This window comes from Schistocerca serialis, chromosome 1 (assembly GCF_023864345.2).
Source record: "Schistocerca serialis cubense isolate TAMUIC-IGC-003099 chromosome 1, iqSchSeri2.2, whole genome shotgun sequence".
Taxonomy (NCBI): Eukaryota; Metazoa; Arthropoda; class Insecta; order Orthoptera; family Acrididae; genus Schistocerca; species Schistocerca serialis.
Window position 1 is genome coordinate 1,047,116,849 of NC_064638.1, and position 17,137 is coordinate 1,047,133,985.

The 17,137-nt window shown below is 46.3% G+C and overlaps 1 protein-coding gene across 10 annotated transcripts in view; it reads right to left on the reverse strand.

The window, feature by feature from the left end:
* LOC126414772 (probable basic-leucine zipper transcription factor N) overlaps positions 1-17,137 on the reverse strand; it is a 409,868-nt gene that overhangs the window by 328,283 nt on the left and 64,448 nt on the right. For 2 of the 10 annotated variants that reach the window (XM_050083377.1, XM_050083376.1), the window contains exon 1: positions 3,209-3,310. The exons of 5 other annotated variants lie outside the window; for them this stretch is intronic. In XM_050083377.1, the coding sequence (XP_049939334.1) occupies positions 3,209-3,268 (60 nt within the window). In that variant the 5' untranslated portion in view covers positions 3,269-3,310. Of the gene's footprint in view, positions 1-3,208; positions 3,313-17,137 lie in introns of those variants that run through there. 3 more of the 10 variants (XM_050083385.1, XM_050083378.1, XM_050083382.1) reach the window with 3 other exon arrangements.

Sequence of the window (17,137 nt, forward strand, 5' to 3'; positions counted from 1 at the left end):
GGAATCGCTAGGTTCGATTTGTAGGCAGTCATGTGTTTCCGCATTAGGACTGCACGCACATTACCATCGGTGCCATTTAGCAGCAGGAAGGAAGGTTGAAATCTCACTGTCAATCGACATCAAGATCAGTAAAGGCGGCCAACTAATTGGAATTGTACAAGAATGGGAGAAGGAATTGGGCATGGCATTTTGGAAGAACGATCTGGGAATGCAACTAGAATGATTTGGGGAAGCGATAAGAGACCTGAACAGGGGTAGTCAGATGGGGATTTTAATCATACTCCTCCCTTACAGACAACATAGGGAATGAGTAAATCTCCCTAGTGATGCTGACCACTACCATTTCAACTGAATCATCCGCATTCGTAGGCAGGCGACACAGCGTCCAGCGAGCGACGAAAGAGAAACTTGATATTGACACGGAGATGGTCAAGTGGAAGGCCTACGTTAGTGCCCTGTCTACCTGTACTTCACAAGAAACGTATCGCGATTTCGTGATAACCTTGCAGTGTTCAGGTCATCGTTGGGCTTATGAAACTAAGAATCTCATCAAGACTTGGTAATGGTATGGACGTAGTTTTACTTTGTGATTTGCATTTTCTTGTTAAACTGAATTATTTATCAAATGGAAACGCTTCGCTCAGCTTCCTTTGAAAGATTTAAGATATTCCATTAACGAAGCCAATGCTCAGGAGGACATTGTTGCATGGTGCTGCAGCAAAATTGTTCATTATTCATTTATAAAACGCTGTGAACAATGTCAACAACTGATGTGAGTTTGGATCACCACACATGAAATCAGCCCAGCACCACTGGAATATGGCCATACATCGCATCCAAGTCAAAATTTTCCAGCCTTTAGGAAACGCGCTCTTGGGCACCTGGGAAGTTGGCTTAATTAAACGTACGTTTGAAAGACGTCCGTAGACATAAAGGGAAAGAGAGACAGATAGATAGAGAAAGAGACAGATAGTGAGCCTGAAATGCCGCTGTGAACGGTGTGAAGTGTGTTTTAAACGGCATGAGGTAAGTATCTCATGGCTTTTCACACTTACAGCTGAGCCGGCGGTGTGGCCGTGCGGTTCTAGGCGCTTCAATCTGGAACCGCGTGACCGCTACGGTCGCAGGTTAGAATCCTGCCTCGGGCATGGATGTGTGTGATGTCCTTAAGTTAGTTAGGTTAAAGTAATTCTAAGTTCTAGGGGACTGATGACCACAGATGTTAAGTCCCATAGTGCTCAGAGCCATTTGCGCCACACTTACAGCTGTACACCATCTGTACGAAATCTGAAAAATAACATAGTTTATGCTATCTACGTTCTAGGATACAAATTTGCAATGAATTTGGAAGTAATGACGTTAGACATTTCGTAATAAGTCATTGGCGTCGGTTCTTGAGTGAATTAGCGGTAGGGTTTCCGGGAATATACACGTTCTCCAATGTGCATTTTGGGTAAAGATTGCACAGCAAAGATGAAGCTCACGGGAGTTATTATTTTATTCATCACTGGAGTTATTCGAGAAAGAACGAAGGCAGTGCAGTCTCTGTTATAAGGGGCTGCTCTTTTATCAGACATTCAAGCTGCTCTCACAAACAGCTATTGGCAGCCTTCCCACAGTCAATCGCTAGTGGCGAAACGCAAAATTATTTTTGGAACATGCTTCGTTGCTTTGGCAATGATGTAATCGGAGCAAAAACGTGTAGCATATGTTTGCTGCTTGGTTGTAGCCCACAACGCTTTCTTGGCTACAGTTAAAAACCAGAAGCTCAGATGAGCAACAAACTTACCGAATGCCAACGAGGATAACTTTCGAACTGCTGAAACTACTCAGAATTGTTACGAAAACGCTAAAGGGAGAGTGCTGCACGCTCTAGTCGTAACAATTTTGCTTCGAAATTTTTTTTATCAGTCACAGCTACGTAAATATATTTTACGACAGCCTTACAAGTGTAACTCATCGACGCTGGTTCAATATAGCGCATAGAAAACCATACTAATTCTAGTCTTCAATGTTTTATTGTGAATGAAACTGGAAGAACATGAAAGCGTATCTGACAATACTGAATGGCTCCTGTCGTACTGCGCACAGCCGCCATTTCTGTAGTCAATTTTCACGGTGCTCGACAGATGTCAAAAACAGGAGGCTCTGTGTTTCATTGTAATGCTTTGTTAGACACGATGCTACGCTGTTATCGATAGCAGCACAGGCGAAGTGTGAGTTTTGGTTCGAAAGCCCAGATGGTAAGAGCATTTTGCACGAAAGGCATTGGCCAGGGTGCGAGTTACGTCCCGACACCATTTTTGACCTGTCAGAATGCGTCAACACAGAATGCCTGTAGCGTGAAATACTCATTCTAGATGATTGCAGTGTCATCTTTTTGTTGCTCACGAACGACGACAACGCTCTTATATTGTTAGATCTGCCTATATTTACGTGAGTGTCAGTGCAACAGACATGAAGTCTGTAGCTTTCTCTCAGCTGTGTCACTCTCACTGATTTATGTTTCGTTAACATATAGGAACCGCCGTTTTCTGTAAAACTATTATGAGGTCAGAGAGTAGGATCTCATCGATTTCGAAGTCACTCGATGTGGCAGGAATCACTATGTGGCCTTTTCGGAAAAGAAACCATCTCGAAACATTCGCCTAAAGTGATTTAGTGAAACTACAGAGAAAGTAATGAGGGTTGCTAAATGGAAATTTGAAGTCCTCTCTCCATAAATGTGAATTCAGAGTCTTAAGCGCTATGTCATTTTGGTCGGCAAATAGCCCAATCTAGGTATCTGTTAAAGTGTGTCTACCTTGCTACTTGCGCATTCAGACGATGCCAAAGCACATGTGTGCGTATTGTTACATCTGCGTAGTTTATGATCAGACACTTGGCACAAACGCAGACTTTCTTCTGGGTTGTGACGTATCGGGATAAATACGTGTAATATGAACGGTGTGGTCCTATTGTTTTTCCATGGGGAACATTCAACATTACCTCCGCTGTTCGTTGTACCTTAAGCTACTCTGGTACTAAATCATCCCTTGACTTTACTGTTGACAGGCTGCCAAGCCTCGAGGCAATAGTGCATGCGGCCTTTTGTTATGGTAAGCAAGACAGCGTGAAAACAGACGAGTGGCGCCACTCCAAGCTAGCAGACAGGGGACTGGCGAGACGCGTCGGGCCAGTGGGATTGCAGGCATGTGCAGCGACTAACCTGTACGCCCTGCAGGCGCTGCATAACCTCGGAGAGCGCGCCCAGCACCTCGCGCGCCATGGCGCGCCGCGGACCGGACAGCGCGCACTTGTCGCTGGCGCCAGCGAACGCGGCCGCTCCTCCGCTGCCAGGTTATTTGTGCACCGGCGCACTGGCCCAACAGCTCCGCTGCGACCTAGTTCGCACGCCCCCACACCTCCCACCGTGTGATTGCCCATCGGTACTCCGAGCCCATTAAGACCCGTGACCAGCGAGAACTTCTAATGCCACTCTCCGAAGGGATGAAAATATAACCATATTATTATTATCAGGTAATTATAATTAAATTGCAGCGGAGGTCCAATGAGGGCTCTAATTATCGTATGGCAGCTACTCGCGGAGGTCCAGTGAGGGCTGTAATTATCGTATGGCAGCGATACTTGGTAGACATTCCAATGTGTTAACGCAGAACCGATGTATCCTGAAAAAAAAAAAATTGTTCCAACTCTGGCTACCAGGTGCAAATCTGACGCTGTGTGTCCAAGAAAGACGTATATACAGGGTGGTTCATTGATAGTGACCGGGCCAAATATCTCACGAAATAAGCATCAAACAATCATAATAATGGCGTGTGACGAGGGCCTCCCGTTGCGTAGACCGCTCGCCTGGTGCAAGTCTTTCAATTTGACGCCACTTCGGCGACTTGCACGTCGATGGGGATGAAATGATGATGATTAGGACAACACAACACCCAGTCCCTGAGCGGAGAAAATCTCCGACCCAGCGAGGAATCCAACCCAGGCCCTTAGGATTGACAGTCTGTTGCACTGACCACTTTTTTTAATTTTTACTCTCGTTTTGTTCGTTTTCGTTCGTTGTATCTGCTCGGGGCGGACGTCGCAAGACACCCGTTTCAGTTCGTCGTTGATCCATTAACTCAGTTTTTTTATTACAAAGGGCAGCTAACCCTCTGACCGAACACGCTGAGTTACCGTGCCGGCGACCACTCAGCTACCGGGGGCGGACGGCATCAAACGAAAAAACTACAAAGAACAGAACTCGTCTAGCTTGAAGGGGAAAACGGATGGCGCTATGGTTGGCCCGCTAGATGGCGCTGCCATAGGTCAAACGGATATCAACTGCGTTTCTTTAAATAATAACCCCCGTTTTTTATTACATATTCGTGTAGTACGTAAAGAAATATGAATGTTTTAGTTGGACCACTTTTTTCGCTTTGTGACAGATGGCGCTTTAATAGTCACAAACGTATAAGTGCGTGGTATCAAGTAACATTCCGCCAGTGCGGATGGTATTTGCTTCGTGATACATTACCCGTGTTAAAATGGACCGTTTACCAACTGCGGAAAAGGTCGATAGTGTTGATGTATGGCTATTGTCATCAAAATGCCCAACGGGCGTGTGCTATCTATGCTGCTCGGTATCCTGGAAGACATCATCCAAGTGTCCGGACCGTTCGCCGGATAGTTACGATATTTAAGGAAACAGGAAGTGTTCAGCCACATGTGAAACGTCAATCACGACCTGCAACAAATGAAGATGCCAAAGTAGGTGTTTTAGCTGCTGTCGCGGCTAATCCGCACATCAGTAGCAGACAAACTGCGCGAGACTCGGGAATCTGAAAATGTCGGTGTTGAGAATGCCACATCAACATCGATTGCACCCGTACCATATTTATATGCCCCAGGAACTGCATGGCGACGACGTGTACAGTTCTGCCACAGGGCACAAGAGAAATTACGGGACGATGACAGATTTTTTGCACGCGTTCTATTTTGCCGACGAAGCGTCATTCACCAACAGCGGTAACGTAAACCGGCATAATACGCACTATTGGGCAACGGAAAATCCACGATGGCTGCGACAAGTGGAACATCAGCGACCTTGGCGGGTTAATGTATGGTGCGGCATTGTGGGAGGAAGGATAATTGGCCCCCATTTTATCGATGGCAATCTAAATGGTGCAATGTATGATTTCCTACGTAATGTTCTGCCGATGTTACTACAAGATGTTTCACTGCAGGACAGAATGGCGATGTACTTCTAACATGATGATGTCCGGCACATAGCTCGCGTGCGGTTGAAGCGGTATTGAATAACATATTTCATGACAAGTGGATTGGTCGTCGAAGCATCATACCAAGGCCTGCACGTTCACCGGATCTGACGTCCCCGGATTACTTTCTGTGGGGAAAGTTGAAGGATATTTGCTATCGTGATCCACCGACAACGCCCGACAACATGGGTCAGCGCATTGTCAATGAACGTGCGAACATTACGGAATGCGAACTACTCGCTGTTGAGAGGAATGTCGTTACACGTATTGCCAAATGCATTGAGGTTGACGGACATCATTTTGAGCATTTCTTGCATTAATGTGGTATTTACAGGTAATCACGCAATCAACAGCATGCGTTCTCAGAAATGATAAGTTCACGAGGGTACATGTATCACATTGGAACAACAGAAACAAAATGTTCATATGTACCTACGATCTGTATTTTAATTTAAAAAACCTACCCGTTACCAACTGTTCGTCTAAAATTTTGAGCTATATGTTTGTGGCTTTTCTTCCTGTTGCCAGTCTACATTTTACACTCCTGGAAATTGAAATAAGAACACCGTGAATTCATTGTCCCAGGAAGGGGAAACTTTATTGACACATTCCTGGGGTCAGATACATCACATGATCACACTGACAGAACCACAGGCACATAGACACAGGCAACAGAGCATGCACAATGTCGGCACTAGTACAGTGTATATCCACCTTTCGCAGCAATGCAGGCTGCTATTCTCCCATGGAGACGATCGTAGAGATGCTGGTTGTAGTGCTGTGGAACGGCTTGCCATGCCATTTCCACCTGGCGCCTCAGTTGGACCAGCGTTCGTGCTGGACGTGCAGACCGCGTGAGACGACGCTTCATCCAGTCCCAAACATGCTCAATGGGGGACAGATCCGGAGATCTTGCTGGCCAGGATAGTTGACTTACACCTTCTAGAGCACGTTGGGTGGCACGGGATACATGCGGACGTGCATTGTCCTGTTGGAACAGCAAGTTCCCTTGCCGGTCTAGGAATGGTAGAACGATGGGTTCGATGACGGTTTGGATGTACCGTGCACTATTCAGTGTCCCCTCGACGATCACCAGTGGTGTACGGCCAGTGTAGGAGATCGCTCCCCACACCATGATGCCGGGTGTTGGCCCTGTGTGCCTCGGTCATATGCAGTCCTGATTGTGGCGCTCACCTGCACGGCGCCAAACACGCATACGACCATCATTGGCACCACGGCAGAAGCGACTCTCATCGCTGAAGATGACACGTCTCCATTCGTCCCTCCATTCACGCCTGTCGCGACACCACTGGAGGCGGGCTGCACAATGTTGGGGCATGAGCGGAAGACGGCCTAACGGTGTGCGGGACCGTAGCCCAGCTTCATGGAGACGGTTGCGAATGGTCCTCGCCGATACGCCAGGAGCAACAGTGTCCCTAATTTGCTGGGAAGTGGCGGTGCGGTCCCCTACGGCACTGCGTAGGATCCTACGGTCTTGGCGTGCATCCGTGCGTCGCTGCGGTCCGGTCCCAGGTCGACGGGCACGTGCACCTTCTGCCGACCACTGGCGACAACATCGATGTACTGTGGAGACCTCACGCCCCACGTGTTGAGCAATTCGGCGGTACGTCCACCCGGCCTCCCGCATGCCCACTATACGCCCTCGCTCAAAGTCCCTCAACTGCACATACGGTTCATGTCCACGCTGTCGCGGCATGCTACCAGTGTTAAAGACTGCGATGGAGCTCCGTATGCCACGGCAAACTGGCTGACACTGACGGCTGCGGTGCACAAATGCTGCGCAGCTAGCGCCATTCGACGGCCAACACCGCGGTTCCTGGTGTGTCCGCTGTGCCGTGCGTGTGATCATTGCTTGTACAGCCCTCTCTCAGTGTCCGGAGCAAGTATGGTGGGTCTGACACACCGGGGTCAATGTGTTCTTTTTTCCATTTCCAGGAGTGTATATTCTCCTTTACTTCGCCCATCATCAGTTATATCAGTTATTTTGCTGCCGAAATAACAAAAGTCATCCACTATATTAAGTGTCGCGTTATTTAACCTAATTCCCTCAGAATTACCTGATTTAATTCGAATGCAGTCCATTATCCTCGTTTTTCTTCCGTTGATATCCTTTGGTGTCTCTGACAGAATTACAATGCCATCGGAAAAACTCAAAGTTTTTATTTCTTCTGCCTGAACTTTAATTCCTACTGCAGATTTTTCTTTGGTATCCTTTATTGCTTCTTCAGTCTACAGACTGAATGACATCGAGGATAGCCTACAACCCTGTCTGAGTCCCTTCTGTAACCACCGCTTCCCTTTTGTCACCCTCGATTCGACTGGTTTCTGTAGAAGTTGTAAATAGTCATTCGCCCACTGTGTTTCATCCCTGTCACCGTCAGGATTTCGGGGTACTTCGTTAACACTGTCGAAAGCTTTCTTTAAGTTTACAAATGATATAAAGCACGTTTGTCCTGCCTTAATACATCTTGCAAGATAGGTTGTAGGGTCAGTATTGCATCACGGGTTCCTACATTTCCCCGGAATCCGAACTGATCTTCTCCGATGTTGGTTTCTGTCAGTTTTTCCATTCTTCTGTACAGAATTCGTAATCATATTTTGCAATCATCACTTATGAGACTGATTGTTAGGTAATTTTCACATCTGTCAGCGCCTCCTTGCTTTGTAATTCGAATTAATATATTCTTCCTGAAGTCTGAAGGTATTTCGCATGTCACATACATCTTGGACATCGGATGGAAGAGTTTTTTCATGTGTGGCTCTCCCAAGACTGTCAGTAGTGCTGACGTAATGTCGACTACTCCCGGGGCCTTGTTTCGAGTTAGCTGTTTTACTGCTCTATAAAATTCTTCTTTCAGTACCATATCTCCCGTCCCATCTTCATCTGCGTCGTCTTCCCGCGTTATTTATCATTGCTCAAACACAACTGCAATCGTCAGCGCAGAATTCCGATAATTTTATTGAAAAGATTGTTCTCTGCCACTAAAACTATATGACATCCCGGAACACTTATTGTCTGTGCCCTACGACAACGTTGCATATCCTAAGCCAAAATTTCAATCTTCCAGTACCTCTCCCTTAGCTTTGTCTTCCAAACCTCACTACAGCGTTCCCCTTTGCGAAACAATTCTGTGACGGTAGGCAGATATCCGGGAAGTACTAAGGAACACATTGACATTACATTGATACTACCCGCACCTGCACACCTTCCATCATAGCGAGTATTACCTGTGAGCCTGCACAGTGACACGAGCGGATGACAACATGGAAATACACACACCGCGCTTCTGCCTCTTGTAGGCCACTAACAGACGACAGAGATCCATGTGGACGTCAGAACTGAGGCAACAAACCGTAGCTCCCAGTAAATCATTTGGAGCTTAAGAGATGCCGAGCACTTGGTCCGAAATGGAGACGCAGAGGCTACAAAAAAAATTATGTTGTACCGGGTGACCAAAAAGTCAGTATAAATTTGAAAACTTTATAAACCACGGAATAATGTAGATAGAGAGGTAAAAATTGACACACATGCTTGGAATGACATGGGGCTTTATTAGAACAAAAAAAAGTATTGCTATACGTGTGGAAGATCTCTTGCGCGCGTCGTTTGGTGATATCGTGTGCTCAGTCGCCACTTTCGTCATGCTTGGCCTCCCAGGTCCCCAGACCTCAGTCCGTGCGATTATTGGCTGAGGGGTTACCTGAAGTCGCAAGTGTATCGTAATCGACCGACATCTTTAGGGATGCTGAAAGACAACATCTGACGCCAATGCCTCACCATAACTCCGGACATGCTTTACAGTGCTGTTCACAACATTATTCCTCGACTACAGCTATTGTTGAGGAATGATGGTGGACATATTGAGAATTTCCTGTAAAGAACATCATCTTTACTTTGTCTTACTTTGTTATGCTAATTATTGCTATTCTGATCAGATGGAGCGCCATCTGTCGGACATTTTTTGAACTTTTTTTTTTTTTTTTTTTTTTGGTTCTAATAAACCCCATGCCATTCCAAGCATGTGTGTCAATTTGTACCTCTCTATCTACATTATTCCGTGATTTATTCAGTTTTCAAATTTATACTGACTTTTTGATCACCCGGTACATTGAGAGGCGTCCTCCGTGTTTATTTCACCGTGAAGCGGTCTACAGATGGTGCATTATGCGAACTCGGAATTCTACAAAGAATCTCTATTACATGACTCCTATACGCAATATCTGACATTTAATCCCTTGCCCCTATTGAAGAATCATGCCAGGTGAGGACACACGCCGTACATATAATAAGAATCAATTTAATAAAAACACAAGAATAATCTCCCAAAAGAATGACTGGGTTGAGGAGACTGGCAGGCAGTTTGTAACTGAAAGCCAGAAATATTGTGGAAAATGAAACAAATTTTTATTACTACTAGGTTTTCACATTAACAACTCAATATGCATGATGAGGTTATGACAACTAACACGAAAGTACTAATTTTTTCCATTTTTCAGTACCGATTGGCACCTTTTCTATGACTGACAGAGAGCACGAGATTATAGTTGATTTACCTATCAAAGTGAACGTTACTGACATGCAGAAGGAAATTATACTTTGAGCAAGCACTGAACTGCATATATTCCCTTCCGTATCTGCCTCGGCAAGAGCGATTTGAATACGGCCGGAGCTGCAGATATTTGCCCTGTGATGTTCTCTGAACGTCGAAACCACAGCAGGTGGCCCCCTCGTGGTGTCGAGATGTGGATCAGCTGTGATGATCGCTTATGTGCAAAACTAATGTATGGGCTGCCGAGCGAAAAACAAAACTTCTCTGCACGGGCCGGAGCAAAGGCTACGCTTCCCTTCGAAGCCAAAACGGGGTACTTAATTTCTGTAGGTACCAGACGGAGTTGGCTCCAGGGGCCGTCCGAGAGTAATAATTTTCTTACGAACTACCCGTCACCGTCATTACCGCTCGCTGTGTGGATGCCCAGCGGCTGTCCGATCAGTGTTACTTTCGGTAGGCACGCGTTGGCTGCGGTCAGTCGTCCAAGCACCACACCGGCGCCGCTTCCAGAATTCGCGGAAGGCGCCGCCGTTGTCTGGTACGGGCGTCCGGTCCAAGGTAAGATCAAAGGGACGCTTCTGCACAGGACGCCGACTTGGGCGGCCCTCTCTGTCGGTGTTACAAAATCTCCCCCCCGGCTGCTCGGCACCGATTCCACTTGCAGCGGTTTCCGGTAGAGAACTCTGCCACGGAAAAGTTCTTCATAATACGTGATTTTTAATGCAATGCACCTTGTGCTCATTGTGCGTTTTAACAGACCCGTGGTAGTTATAATTATCCGAACGGAACCCTTAACTTGATCTCTGCACTTCGCTGGTTGCCATGGGAGTGTTCAGTTCAGTAATAAAAATGCAAATAGGCGGATAACGTGAGCCCTGTACTTGCAGTGCATGGGCCAGATAGGACGCCATCTCGCAGCATGTTCCGAGCAAAAACGTAAATCGCGCACATTGTGCTCGGATTCACCTCGTTGACATAGTTAGCTCCTAACAAGTACACACATAAAAAAAGTTTTGTATCACTTCGGTTCCGAGAATTCCGGAACCTGTACAGGAAATTGGAATAAAGATCAACATAAACATCATTTCCGCCCTTTTTATTGCTCATGAAAACCACACACTGCATGTTGTACCACGATACAGCGAGATCTTCAGAGGTGGTGGTCCGGATTGCTCCACTCAGGTACCTTTAATACCCAGTAGCACGTCCTCTTGCATTGATGCATGCCTGTATTCGTCGTGTCATACTATCCACGAGTACATAAAGGCACTGTTGGTCCAGATTGTCCCATTCCTCAACGGCGATTCAGCGTAGATCCCGTAGAGTGGTTGGTGGGTCACGTCGTCCATAAACACACCTTTTCAGTCTGTCCCAGGCATGTTCGTTAGGGTTCATGTCTGGAGAAGATGCTGACCTCTTTAGTCGAGCGATGTCATTATCCAGAAGGAAGTCATCCACAAGATGTGCACGATGGGGACGCGAATCGTCGTCCATGAAGACGAATGCCTCGCCAATATGCTGCCGATATGGATGCACTACCGGTCGGATGATGGCATTTACATCTCGTACAGCCGTTACGGCGCCTTCCATGACTACCAACGGCGTACGTCGGCCCCACGTTCCACCGAAAAACGGCAGGGAACCTCCACCTTGCTGCACTCGTTGGACAGTGTATCTTAGGGGTTCACCCTGACCGGGTTACCTCCAAACACGCCTCCAACGATTGTGTGGTTGAAGGCATAAGCGACACTCATCGGTGAAGAGAACGTGATGCCAATCCTGAGCGGTCCATCCGGCATGTTGTTGGGCCCATGTATACTGCGCTGCATGATGTCGTGGTTGAAAAGATGGGCCTCTCCATGGACGTCGGGAGTGAAGTTGCGCATCATGCAGCCTATTGCGCACCGTGTGAGTCGTAACACGAAGTCCTGTGGCTGCACGAAAAGCATTATTCAACATGGTGGAGTTGCTGTCAGGGTTCCTCCGAGCCATAATCCGTAGGCAGCGGTCATCGACTGCAGTAGTAGCCCTTGGGCGGCCTGCGCGAGGCATGTCATCGACAGTTCCTGTCTCTTTGTATCTTTTCCATGTCTGAACAACATCACTTTGGTTCACTCTGGGACGCTTGGACACTTCCCTTGTTGAGGGTCCTTCCTGGCACAAAGTAACAATGCGGATGTGATCGAACCGCTGTATTGACGATCTAGGCATGGTTGAACTACAGACAACACGAGCTGTGTACCTCCTTCCTGGTGGAATGACTGTAACTGACTGGCTGTCGTATTCCCTCCGTCTAATAGGCTCTGCTCATGCATGGTTGTTTACATCTTTGGGCGGGTTTAGTGACATCTCTGAACAGTCAAATGGACTGTGTCTGTGATACAATATCCACAGTCAACGTCTATCTTCAGGAGTTCTGGGAACTGGGGTGATGCAAAACTTTTTTTGATGTGTGTAAATGAGTTTTAGGTGATTGTCGCATCCATGGCGGCCTCCTATAATCTGTCGTGAAAACAGATCGAACTCATGTACATTCTTCGAGCTGTTCTAATAAAACGTCCTGTAAACATGCCCCTTGTTCAGGATCGAAGCTGCAATGTATACTAATGAGCGAAAGCATTCTGATTTGTTGACTCACTTCTGGAACGCAGTACAGCAGCGATTCTGCATAGCATAGATTCGACAATTCCTTAGTTGTTGTAAGGAGGTATTTGGCCCTTGATGTCTATGCACAGGTCGTATTAATTCCGTAAAATTACCAGCCTGTGGTTTGTGGGCACGAAGCTAGCCCCCTAATAGCGCCCCAGATGTGGTCCATCAGGTTCGGATCAGGCAAATTTGGTGGCCAGGTCATCAACGCGAGTTGCGAACTATTGTCCCCTGGAAGATGTGACTGCCGTCGGAAAAGACGTTAAGCATGGAGGGATGAATGTAAGTAGGCTGTTTAGGTTTTTATATTGGTAACGCCACGTAGCGCTCTGTATGAAAATCACTGGCTGTGCTGTGTGCAGTCTGTGGCTGGTTTGCATTGTTGTTGGCTATTGTAGTGTTGGGCAGTTGGCTGTTAACAGCGTGTAGCGTTGCGCAGTTGGAGGTTAGCCGCCAGCAGTGGTGGATGTGGGGAGTGAGATGGCGGAGTTTTGAGAGCGGACGATCTGGACAGAGACAGTAAATTTGTAAGACTGGATATCATGAACTGATATATATATATTATGACTTTTGAACACTATTAAGGTAAATACATTGTTTGTTCTCTAACAAAATCTTTCATTTGCTAACTATGCCTATCAGTAGTTAGTGCCTTCAGTAGTTTGAATCTTTTATTTAGCTGGCAGTAGTGGCGCTCGCGGTATTGCAGTAGCTTGAGTAACGAAGATTTTTGTGAGGTAAGTGATTTGTGAAAGGTGTAGTTTAATGTTAGTCAGGGACATTCTTTTGTATGGATTATTGAAAGTCAGATTGCGTTGCGCTAAAAATATTGTGTGTCATTTTAGTGTTGATCAGAATAGGTAAAGAGCGAAATGCGAAATGTCTGAGTACGTTCAGTTCTGCTCAGCTGTTTGAAAAGAAAATAATGTAAGGGGTTTATCAGCACAGTAATTCATTAATTTTTCTAAGGGGACGTTACATGAAGTAGTCCACAATAATGTTGATGCAGTCCACAGCAGTCGTGGTGCCTTCGATAAGAACCACAGTTCCAATGGAAGCATATCACAATCCAGCCTCCGCCGGCCTGCGTTCGTGACGCGGTCCATATTTCAATCAGCTGTTCGCCTGATTAACAGCGCACCCGGTCACGCCCGTCGACCTGTTGTACCAAGAAATTTTTAACTCGACCAGTCGACACTTTTCCATTGATTCAAGGTCCACTTACGACGCTATCGTGCCTACTGCAATTGAAATTTATGATTTTTTGAGCCAACGTGGGAGCACTTAGGGATGACCTACTGCGGAGTCCCATGTTCAACAATGTGAGCTGAACTGTATTTTCCAGTATTGTACTTTGTCGTCAGATTTGCCACCGATCGCTGCTTATCCTGCTTTACAGAGCGGGAAAGACTCCGACCTCAACCTTCTGTTACGAGACGTGGAGGTTCTCTCGGCAGTAGCACGCGAACAACCGAGAAGCTTCGCCATTTGGGAGATGCTCGTTCCCAGGTGTCGCATCTTAAGAATCTGTCGTTCGTCAAACTCGTTATGTCAGTGGATTTCTCTGTCCGCAACTCGTGTTGTCACTAGAATAATTTCCCAGTCAGCTCTGTGTTTTGTTGGCAGAAGAGCTAACACCGTGTTACTAGTGGAGGCCGAAATGCACGCGTATAGGGAAGAACTATACTGACGTGAGGTCTGGAACACGACAAGGAATTAGAATTCAGAAAGCGGACGTAATTAGTTTGATACTTAACTTTAATCCGTTAATGATGAACGTCGCTCTTGACGGTACATGATTCACAATATTGTCTGTTCAGAATACATTCATAGTAACTGAATATGGCGCCTTGTTAGGTCGTAGCAAATGACGTAGCTGAAGGCTATGCTAAACTGTCGTCTCTGAAAATGAGAGCGTATGCAGACAGTGAACCATCGCTAGCAAAGTCGGCTGTACAACTGGGTGAGTGCTAGGGGGTCTCTCTGGACTAGACCTGCCGTGTGGCGGCGCTCGGTCTGCAATCACTGATAGTGGCGACACGCGGGTCCGACGTATACTGACGGACCGCGGCCGATTTAAAGGCTACCACCTAGCAAGTGTGGTGTCTGGCGGTGACACCACACTCTGGCCCGCTTATATACTTTCCTTACCCCGTTGTCACGTGCCACCAACATCACCAGGCATCATTCAATCCCGCGCTGGGTATTGGTCATCATGTTGTGGCTCATCAACGTATTTCGCACGAGTTTGTTATTTAGGTAATGGAGCATCTCTGTTCTTATGCCTTTTCAGTGTCTTTCCTCCCAACTGTCTTGCACTATAACATTGCTCCGATTTAATTGTATTATGGTGTAACAAAGTCTGGTTCTCTCCGTTTACTATACAAGGTGTTTACAAATGAATATCGGGGTTTTAACGCTTTGTAATATTTATTATATTAAACTTACAGTTATAAATGATACGTCAAATGAAAGATCAACTCAATCAGTTTTACCGAGAACCTTATAAATGTTCAATGCGAGCACCATTTGTCACACAGTACACATCATGTCTATAGCCGAGTCCTTCTCAAACGTTGATAAGTGTGTCTTCAGTGATTGTAGCAACCGCTGCTTCAATCAAGTTCCTTAATTCAGGGAGGTCTGCTGGTAGCAGAGCCATGTACACACGATCCTTGATGAAGTCACAAAGGAAAAAATAGCATGGCGATAGGTAGGGTGAACGTGGAGGCGATGCAAAGCAAGCCCTGTCATTGGGTCCCTTGCGGCCTATCCAGCACTTGGGTACAGTGAAGTTCTACCAATCACGTACTTTGCTATGCCAGTGGGGTGGTGCACCATCTTGCTGGAAAATGAAGTTCTCTGGCTCATCTTCTTCCAACTGAGGGAAGAGCCGTTGCTCTAGTGTATCAAAGTAAGAAGTTCCAGTTACAGTAGGTTCACCAAAACAAAAAGGCCCATAAACTCTCCGCCGGGATACGGCACAAAAAACAGTCACTTTAGGGGAATCTCGTTGCATTTGTACCACCTCATGAGGATCTTCTGAGCCCCAGATGCGCACATTGTGAACGTTAACATGTCCACTAAGGTGAAAGGTCGATTCATCACTGAAAACAACATGATCCAGAAAATCTTCATCGTCATGAAACAACATTTCGTTTGTGAAGTTGGCATGTAATCCACAGTCTGCCAGCTTTAGAGCCTGTAATAACTGTAAACGGTAAAGATGTAGTTGAACGCGTTTTCTTAAAACTTTCCAAACAGTCGACACAAGAAATTGTAATTGACGACTATCCTTCCGGACTGATTTCTTTGGCCTACGAGTGAACGACTTTCTCACTCGCTCAACAGTATCTTCACTAACTGGTCATCCTGTGCTCTTCCCTTTACAAAGGCATCAAATTGATGATACCATCTACGAATGTTATTGTCACTTGGAGGATCACTGCCGAACTTCAGCTGGAATGCACGTTGCACAGTAACTAAAGATTCGGTCTTTGCAAACTACAGAACACAAAACGCTTTCTGTTCACTAGTCGCCATCTTCGCTACTACCGCTGTCTAGCGGATTGCGGCGGAAACATTGCGCGCTGCGCACGTGCACTGGTGCCAAACACAACTGTTTGAGTTGCTCTTTCATTTGACATATCATTTATAACTGAAAGTTTAATGTAATAAATATTATAAAGCGTTAAAACCCCGATATTCATTTATAAACACCCTGTATTGTTGAACGAATTGTAGCTTTCGCTTACGAAAACACACATAATTAATTATATAATCATTCAAAGTGTGCGTACCGCTCTTGGAAGGTAGAGCTTCAGCTCCTACTAGAAAATAAAGCATCTGTACATTCCATGAAAGCGAGTGCCGCTGAAATCAACCTCATCGCGTGCTCCATACCATCATCATCGACTTTGCAGAGGTGGTTGGACGATAGTCTAGCAAGAAGAGCGAGCAAGGTTCCTTTCAGGAGGACAACACGACGAGAATATCGTAGGACTCTTCGACTGGCTGTGACGAATAGACGGATGACAGTAGCTAAACTCCGGATAGAGTGTCACCACTTACCATTGGGAACAGATTACTGGAACCTGGGTTGCGGTCTCGAGCTGCCATCGGTCGTCTACTGTTGACACCATAGTACCGGGTGGTTGTAATTAAACTTTCCCTATTCAACACGTTATAACACGGAAACTAATTACTGTACGATAACCAAACTTGGTAGCGTTAATGTCAAGGACACAGGGAAGAGAAATATTGCAGAATCCATTCAGTTGAAACACTTTTAATGTGCTGCTACGTTGCATCATACCATTACACCAGGTACTGTTACTGCTACAAAAGGGGCTCAATATGGCCCCCACCAGTGTCCAGAAGAGACTGAAAGCGCTGGATTGCATTATGCACAGCAGAACAACCAGAAATCACAGGGAGTGAGATTAGGTCATTGTGCCGGCCAAGCATTTGGAAACGATCGGCGGATAATTCGATCATTTCGGTGAACTTTACGAGTGATATGCGGTGGGACCCCCGTCTTACGTGAAAACTGTTGAGTTCAATGTGTCTCTCTCCCGTAGGGCGGGCATGACATGCTGGCGAAGCATGCCGCAGTAGCGCTGGCCAGTCACACTGCAAGTCTTTGGTCCTTGAGCA